Raw genomic sequence first — 9,274 nt, forward strand, 5'->3', positions numbered from 1 at the left:
GCTGTGTGTGCGTGCTTGCGTGCGTTACATAAGAGCTGTCTGTCTGATTCTGACAGTAAGCTGTCTCTCTCCTTTTATGAGTCTTGTGTGTCTCTGATCTGTGAATCCTTGAGCTTTACACACCATAATAATAATCCTCATATCTTTATCTATTAATCTGCGAACCCAGAACGATTAAGGTGAAGGCTCGTCTTCCACACACACACACACACACACACACACACTTTCGTGTGAATATGCAATGCTAACCTGTTAACAGGATAAATATCTTCATCTAATCGTTTTATAAGTTGAGGTGTATTTGAGTTTCACATACTTCTGATTTTATATCCAAACAACTTTATTTATTGCATTGACTTGTGTTGTTGATGAAATCTTCTTCTTATGATCTTTGTTCTGATTGGTGGATGAGATGTTGACATCACAGGAGGGTTAAAGGTCCAGGTAATGAACTGATTTATGGTTTGTGTCTCAGAAGACACTTTCTCCCGTCAGAAGGTTTTTCTGGCCATCCATCTGTTCCTCTCACCATGGTTACCATACATCTGTCCGTCTTCTGTTATCTCTTGTCTGTGGTTTCTATCACCTGTGCCTCAGGTAAGACCGCAGTGTTGTGTGAGTGGTTTTGGGATCTCTTGCGAGAACCATCGCTTTTTAAAATACAGTACAGTTTTTGATTTACCGTAGTATTACTGCGGTATTCTGTGAAGTCCATGCATTTACATTGTGGTGTATAGGATCATCATGATCTTTATCACTATATGAGAGAGAGAGAGAGAAAAAGGGGTGGTTGCATAACCGTCTAGTTGGCACTGAAGTGTGAGTGGGTGAATGCTTTTCATCAGGTGTGTGTTTGTGTGTTTGTGTGTGTGTGTGTGTGTGTGTGTTTTACTGGGAGCTGTTTATAAAATCAATGCATGCGTCTCACTGCCTACAAAGTGAATTAGATCCACTTCAGTTCACATGCAAGAGAACCCACTTCACTTCAAAGTCTTTTAGTCATTTTCATGACTCCTTTTGATTTGCTGGTACATGGAGGACGGCGGTATTGCTCAGAAGTTGCTCTTTCAGTGCTCATGGGACTCGATGGAGTTCTTAGGCATAATTTGCATAAAAAGCATAACACTAACAATTTCAGTCTGGGTTCCGGGCCTCAACGCAGTGTCAAGACTGCTTAGTCAAAATTTCTAGTGACTTACTATTAGCTACTGATCTAATTTGATGCAATTTCACATAGTATTCTGTTAAGCAGGCTGGAGTCAATTGGAATTACTGGAACCGCTCTGACATGGTTCCTGTCTTATTTTACTAATCATATTCAGTTTTTACTGCTGAAACACTTTACATTTAAGCCGTCTAAACATCCTGGTATTCCGCAGGGCTCAGTTTTGGGTCCTCTTTTATTTATCATTTGTTTTCTGCCACTTGGTAACATTTTTAGGAAGACCAATATCCACTTTCCCTGTTATGTTGATGAACCTCCGTCTACACATTTTCCTCCATCTACTCTCTCAGATTGTGTAGCTGAGTTAAAGGAGCGGTTAACATTACATCTTCTGAAACATAACCGCAGTAAAACGGAAATTTTGCTTGTTGGTTCAAAAGACAGTTTGGGAAAGACAAAATGTTCTTTTATGGATTTTGATGATTTGTCTCTTTCTGACTCGTCTCAGGGTAAAACTTTGAGTTTTAACTTTATGGTACTTTATCATTTGAAGCACAAAAACAGTGTGGTCCAAACTGCATATTTTCACTTAAGTAACATTAATCGCCCCGTCTGTCTCTTTCATTTGAGAACACAGCAACATGTACATGCTTTAGTTACATCTCTGATAGACTTTTGCAATTCTCAGTGAAAATATTTCTGCTTTTAAATCTTTTCTTAAAACTCAGACCGACTTTTCAGTGATTGCCTTTGGCTACATGTTGTATTAATGGTCTAAAGGACTGTTTTATTTTATTGTACGGTGTCCATGGGTGTCTAGGAAGGCGCCTATAAATAAAATGTATAATAATAATATATTAATTTAGATACACAGTATAAAGTGTGCACAAGTGAGAGATGATATTTTAGTGTATGTGTCATTGTTTCAGTTGAAGAGGAGAATCCAGAGTTCTGGAGGAGTCTAGCTCAGGACACACTGCGTTCATCACTGTTACGCACACTCAACACTAACGTCGCCAAAAATGTTGTGCTGTTTCTGGGAGACGGTAAGAGCTTTCACAAACTTTCATTGATACAAAACTTCCAGTTTATTCTAGCCAAAAACAGAAGAGTGTGATTGACATTTACACAAATGACAGTTTGTTTTAATGAAATGCTTCTACTGATAGTACATCAGAGGCTGATGGAGTGTGATTTTGTTGGTCAGGTATGGGTGTGACCACCATCACAGCCGCTCGTATCCTGAAGGGTCAGTTACAGAACCGCACGGGTGAAGAGACCGTCATGAACATGGACACATTCCCGTATGTGGGTCTCGCAAAGGTAACCACACACACTAAACATGTCATGAATCCACACATAATAGTTTTCTTGTGTAATTTATGCTGCTATGAAAATTCTACACCAGTACAGTCTGTTTCTCAAAAGATGTGGGAAAACAAAATAGATATTCAATGTCATAAAGCAGATCATTGATGTCACCAGTAGCTTGTTTTTGTCTGATCTGTGCTTGTGTAGACGTATTCAGTGGATTTTCAGATAGCTGACAGTGCGTCCACCGCTACAGCGTATCTGTGTGGAGTAAAAACCAATCTGAATGTTGTGGGTGTGAGCGCGGCCGCTCGTAACGGCGTCTGCAGCTCACAGAAGGGAAATGAAGTCACGTCCATCCTCAAATGGGCTAAAGATGCAGGTACCTCTACTCTGACCCTCACCTCACAAAATCGTTCACATTTAATCATATTATTTAACTTGTTCACTTTTATTTTTAAATCATGTTTTTATTGTGTTATCGTGTGTTTGTCTTATTATGTTTGTTAGCTGTATATTTTTAGTTAATATTACTTAATTAAAAACCCAACTGCAGTATGATTGATATTGATAGGCCCTTTTCACAATGACGTAACTTAACTTCTGCTTTTTTGCAAAGCAGTGTATGATAACCAGTGTTGGGTACGTTACTCTGAAAAAGTAATTAATTACTAGTTACTCATTACATATTCAATAGTGTATTTAGATTACAGTCCAAATTACTCTGTCCAAAAAGTATTTAGTTACTCATTACTAATTACTTTCTATATCCTACATCAACCTTGATTAGTTAAGTGATTCAAGAATAGACATGAAACGGCTTATTTAATTCATTCAAATAATATTATTAACTGACCAAAGTATTACAAATGTGAGAATTATACATTAATGCACAGATTTTAAAGTAAGACTTTGAATTTTGAAGTCAATTACACTATTGCACACGCATTTATTTCACCATGTATTTAGTTTAATTACATCAAAAGTAACTGTAATTAAATTACAGAAAACATATGAGTAATCCCTTACTTTACTTTTTCAAGGGAAAAGTAATTAAATTACAGTAACTAATTACTTAGTAACTAGTTACACCCAACACAGATGATAACACCCGTATTGCAACCAACATGAAGAAGAACTACTTCCTTTTTGCCACTACTTCCTTTTTTTTGCCAAAAAACTGACAGAACACGTATTCAAGTACTTATCCTAGCATTTCGCTAACTCAAAAAGAAAACAAAACACTTATCTTCAAATTCAAACAGCGACTGTTTAACCAAGAATTTTTATTCTTTATCTGGCTTGATCTTGTCTTAGGCGAAAATGTGTGTGTAAGATGTTGTACATCATCTAGTTGTATTTGTGGCAGCTGTGTAAGGATCTTGGTGAAGTCCATTCTGAGGCGCTAGATGCGTGGCGTCATGTGAAAGGGGCCTATTGGAATGCACAGCAAAAACATGATTTTTGAGTTTTATTTCTATAACATTTCTATGATTAAATGACGGACAGAGACCCATCCTCTACCAGCCAATCAATGTGGTCATAGTCAGTAAGTTTGCTGACATCATCCATAGCACAGAGGTCAACCCCGCCCCTTTCTCTTAGATAAGAGGTCTTTCTGCTCATAAGTAAAAGTGGCTCTCAGCAGCGTTGTGAATCAGTTTTAAGTCTTAACTCAAATGTGACTGTTGTTTAGGAGAACTCGTAGTGGTAAGACACACACACAATCTTGTTCCACACAATCACATGTGTTACCTAAATGTTATCTTGTTATTTAAGTTGTAAACCAGAGAATGCTGATAGAAAGTGTGTTTATCAGCATGATTTATCTCATAATAAACTCATTGTGTTTGTGTGTAATGTTATATGTGTTTGTTTAATATAATAAATAACTGTAAAGAGTGTGTGTGTGTTTTTCTTCAGGTAAGTCTGTCGGCATAGTAACGACAACACGCGTTCAACACGCCACACCGGCTGCTTCATACGCTCACAGTGCCAGCCGCACATGGTACAGCGACGCTGATCTGCCGTCTGCCGCCGTCACTGATGGTTGTGTGGACATCGCCGTCCAGCTGATCTCAAACACAGACATCGACGTGAGACACACACTCACAATCTTCTGTTTTAAAGCTGGAGCAGGACACATGACACATGTGTTTGTGACAGTCTCTGCGTGGAGACGTCAGAGGTTCAGAAGCTCCTAACCCTGATCTTTCAGACCGTAGATAAAACGGATGTTTTGTTTGTGCAGGTGATCATCGGCGGCGGACGGAAATACATGACCCCCAAAGGGTTTCCTGACCCGGAGTATCCCACCGATGTGAGCGCTCAGGGCCAGAGAAAAGATCAGCGACACCTCATCCATGAGTGGCTGAACATGAAGCAGGAGAAGGTGAAGAGAGAGAGAGACAAAAGCCATCTTCTACACAAACTGTGTAGACTGACTGTCATGTGTTTATTGCAGGTGGCCAGATATGTGTGGAATAAAACAGACTTTGATGCTGTGGACCCAGAAAAAACAGATTACTTAATGGGTGAGAGAGAGAGAGAGAGAGAGAGAGAGAGGGAGAGAGAGAGACAGACAGAGAGAGAGAGAGAGAGAGAGAGAGAGACCCTCACAGTGTCAGTCTGAGTGATTTAAAGATGTGTTCACTTTTAAACAAATCTTCTGTCTCTCTCTCTTTCTCTCTAACTCGCTCTTTCTCTCTCTCTTTCTCGCTGTCTCTCTTTCTCACTCTCTCTCTCATTCGCTCTCTCTCTATCTATCTCAATAACTCTCTTTTTCTCTCACTCTGTCTCTCTTTCTCACTCTCTCTCTCTTTCTTTCCCTTTCTCTCTCACTCTCTCTCTCTTTCAATCGATCGCTCTCTTTCTCTTTGTCTCTCACTCGCTCATTCTATTTCATTCTCTCTTTCTCTCACTCACTCATTCTTTTTCATTCTCTCTCTCTCTCATTCATTCTCTCTCAATCTCTCTCTCTCTCAATCTCTCTTTCTCTCTCACTCTTTTCATTCTCTTTCACTCAATCTCTCTCTCTCACTCTCTCATTCTTTGTCATTCTCTCTCAATCTCTCTCTCTCTCAATCTCTCTCTCTCAATCTCTCTCTATTTCTCTCTCTCTCTCTTTCTCTAGCTCTCTTTGAGCCGGGCGATCTGAGGTTTGATGTAGAGAGAGACAGTCGCATGGATCCCTCCATCGCCGAGACCGCAGAGAAAGCCATTCAGATCCTGAAGAAAAATCCCAACGGATTCTTCCTGCTGGTGGAGGGTAAACAAAGAAACATCCGTCCATCACATGATCCATGAATCCATTCATCAAATCCCATTGTGTTCACAGGTGGACGTATTGATCAGGCACACCATGACAGTCGAGCATCGATGGCGCTGCATGAGGCGGTCGCTCTTGACGACGCTGTTGCCCGGGCGCTCGAGCTGACCAATGAGAACGAGACTTTGACGATCGTCACGGCTGACCACTCCCACGCCTTTACCTTTAACGGCTATCCGTTCCGGGGGAACAGCATTCTGGGTGATTTTTCTATCGTGTGTTCTGCATGCGTGCGTGTGCTCGTATAGTGACCTCTGACCTGTGTGTTTCTCAGGTAAATCTCCCATCTTCGCTCTGGATTTTTTACCCTACACCACACTGATGTACGGAAACGGCCCGGGACACAAGATCGTAAACAACAAGCGTCCAGACATCCGCAAAGTTGACACCAGTAAGACGCGTTCTGTCACAAACACAAACTGAGTATACTGTGTGTGAATGTGTTTGTTTTTATGTTTGTTCAGAGAGTAAAGATTATGTTCAGCAGTCAGCCGCTCCTCTGGACTCAGAGACTCATGGGGGTGAAGACGTGGCTCTGTTGGCTCGCGGTCCCATGGCTCATCTCTTCCAGGGTGTTTATGAGCAGAGTTACATCGCACACGCCATGGCCTACGCCGCCTGCGTCGGTGCCAATCAACAACACTGTGCTGCAGTCCAACCCACACTTAAAGACCCTGGAAACTCCGCCTCCGACACGCCCCTCTGGACTGTGATGTCACTAACGTTGAGTGTGATGACGGCCGGTCTGATGCACTGAGATAACATTTTACATTTTAACATTTATGCATTTGGCAGATGCTTTTATCCAAAGTGTCTTACATTGCATTATCCTATACATTAACACATAGGTATGTGCAATCCCCTGGGATCAAACCCACAACCTTGTGTTGTGAACACAATGCTCTTACCACTGAGCTACAGGAAAGCAGAGATCTGATTTGCCAGAAATAAAAAAAAACTTAAATTAAGAATGACTTGTGGTCGATTAGATTTAAGTTCATGATGTGCTTTTGTACATCCTCAATTTTAAAAAGTGATAATATTTCAAGTGTATTTACCTGTTCATCAACAGCTGAGCAGGTACACAACGCAGTTTAAGAAAATTTACATCTGTTTAAAAATTTTACACATTTAAAGTTGCTATGAAATAAAAAATTATCATTCTAACTGTTTCACATAGTGGTGAAGTATTTATCTGTGCACATTATTATTTTATTCAAATGTATTTGCCTTTGTGATCTTTAATCAAAATGTTATCTTTTCACGATCCAATCAGTTCAATCAGATGAAATCAAGTCCCGCCCTACATTTTATTATTCAAATAATGTAGGCAAATAAGTGTTACAGTCGAAAAGGGACATTATGCAAATAAATAAAAAATATAAAATAACACAATATCACAATATCACAATCAAAAGAAGAAAAAGGAAAAATTCATAAAAAAGGTTAAATAATAACACTGAAATGTTTGCAAAGCGAAAGACTTTTAACAGCTTTCTTATTTGTTAAATAATGGTTTGTCTTCTCGAAATGTACGTTTATGGATACTAAATTTGGCTACAAAAGTATCATATTAATTAGGGATTTCACCGTGAGTCGGTTGAAAATTATTTTTTATATAATTTAATATATAAGTTTTAAATGTTTGACGATTCAAGACGGTCGAAACGTTATGCAGATCGCAGTACGTGTTTTAAACAGCAGGAGTCGCTGTTTCACTACAAACTTGGTAAACGTGGATATGCTAAAAAATTAGAACAAAAGCACAGACAGTCTGTTATATTAAACACATTAAACAAGACTTTCGAATTATTTATTTTATTTCGAATTTGTTTTAAAATTATTTGACATAATAAAACATATTTTCATTTTACGAAAAATTGTGCTGCATTAGATAAATAAAAAACTGGCAGATGTTCATTTTCCTCAAAATCGTGATTAAATCGCATCGTGAGATCAGAATCGTGCATCGCATCGTGAGATCAGAATCGTGCATCGCATCGTGAGCCGAGGGAATCGTTACATCCCTAATATTAATTCATCAACTAGTATTCCTTGTGAGAAGAAATATAAAAAAGAAAGAGGACATTTTCAAAACGCAGTTGAAAGATGGAAAAGATAAATCTTCTAATAAAAGAGCAGAAATCTGACCAAAAACTCGCTGAATAAGGACAACTCCAAAATAAACTAAAACAAGTTTCTTCACATAACAACAAAATGTACATAATATATCGATGTCACAACCTGCTTACAAGAGAATGTTTGCACGGGTAATATCTATACATTAATTTAAGAGAGATTTTTTAAAGGGAGGTTCCAAATTTTCTTCCACAACCAACCATTCACCCTTCTATTGCAAAATGAAATAACAGCAGAACTGGACATCTTTTTGAAATATACATTGTTTTCTCATTTCAGAAGTCACTCGGCTATACGTCACGATACGGAAAAAAGACAATCGCTACTTCCGTTTCAAGCCGACTTTAAAATGTCAAATGTTTATAATCTCTGTGGGGACACTGCATAGAAACAATGAATTTTATACTGTACAAGCTTTACATTTTATCCCCCTAAACCTAAAGATCGTAGAAACATATCGTTCTGTTCGATTTATGAGCTTTTTTACCCATGCGGACTTCAACTTTGGTCCCCACGATGACACGAGTCCCCATGAGCAGGTGTGTGTGTGTGTGTGTGTGAGTGTGTGTGTGTGTGTGTGTGTGTGTGTGTGAGTGTGTGTCCACCGGGATATTACATTTACATTTACATTTAGTCATTTGGCAGACGCTTTTATCCAAACGTTTTATACGTTTTATATCCATGTATTGCACATCGGCAGGTGAACAGAAATTTACATTTCGAGTCAAACTACAGATTGCAGTTGTTGCAATATATAGAAATGATTGATATTGTGCTGATATTGTAACTGTAAACAGTTCAGTGTCAGTCTCATCACTGTTGTTTTAGTATCGATCTTACACTTGATTGACAATGCGGGGTCTGAAGTATCAGTTTGTGATGCAGTTAGTGGCAGAGAAGTGTTTTTATCAGCAGAGATTCGTGTTGTTCTGTCATCAGGTCTGTAGGCGGCGCTGTAACACTTCACAATCATCACGCGCTGAGACTCTTGAGGGAGAGAAGATGCTTCAAAGGGAATAAAAAAGCGTCTCATCATTAATAAGATGAGCTGAAGTTGGTGTTCTGTCGACGCTTTCATTTGTGCTCTGCTTTTCTGCAGGCTAGAGTTTGTCCTGCATACTGTTACACACTTGTGTTACACACTTGTGTTACACACTTGTGTCACACACTTGTGTCACACACTTGTGTCACACACTTGTGTGATCATTGAGGACTGCAGAACGTCTTTGTGTTGTCTTCACCTCTTCACCTGAAAAATGTTCTCTTGCTCTATGGAGGGGACATGCAGATGTGACCTCATCCTGTAAACTTTCCCTCTGTCTCTCCTCAGA

The 9,274-nt window shown here is 39.2% G+C and overlaps 1 protein-coding gene across 1 annotated transcript; it reads left to right on the top strand.

Moving 5' to 3' along the window:
- The first annotated feature begins 530 nt into the window (after nt 1-530).
- Nucleotides 531-6,740, top strand: LOC130428229 (alkaline phosphatase-like). Its single transcript, XM_056756081.1, has 11 exons — nt 531-597; nt 2,095-2,211; nt 2,373-2,488; nt 2,684-2,858; nt 4,400-4,572; nt 4,728-4,868; nt 4,941-5,010; nt 5,610-5,744; nt 5,814-6,005; nt 6,079-6,195; nt 6,269-6,740. Exons 1-11 carry the CDS (start codon nt 531-533, stop codon nt 6,559-6,561), a joined length of 1,596 nt encoding a protein of 531 aa, XP_056612059.1. The 3' UTR covers nt 6,562-6,740.
- The last annotated feature ends 2,534 nt before the right edge of the window (nt 6,741-9,274 follow it).

The sequence above is a fragment of the Triplophysa dalaica genome, chromosome 9, assembly GCF_015846415.1.
Source record: "Triplophysa dalaica isolate WHDGS20190420 chromosome 9, ASM1584641v1, whole genome shotgun sequence".
Lineage (NCBI taxonomy): Eukaryota > Metazoa > Chordata > Actinopteri > Cypriniformes > Nemacheilidae > Triplophysa > Triplophysa dalaica.

Bases quoted from the DNA above. Each gene is read 5' to 3' on its own strand.
- LOC130428229 (XM_056756081.1), top strand. From the start codon at position 531: ATGGTTACCATACATCTGTCCGTCTTCTGTTATCTCTTGTCTGTGGTT. The intron at 2,859-4,399 runs GTACCTCTACTC...GTTTTTCTTCAG, and splicing joins CAAATGGGCTAAAGATGCAG to GTAAGTCTGTCGGCATAGTA. The intron at 6,006-6,078 runs GTGATTTTTCTA...TGTGTTTCTCAG, and splicing joins CCGGGGGAACAGCATTCTGG to GTAAATCTCCCATCTTCGCT.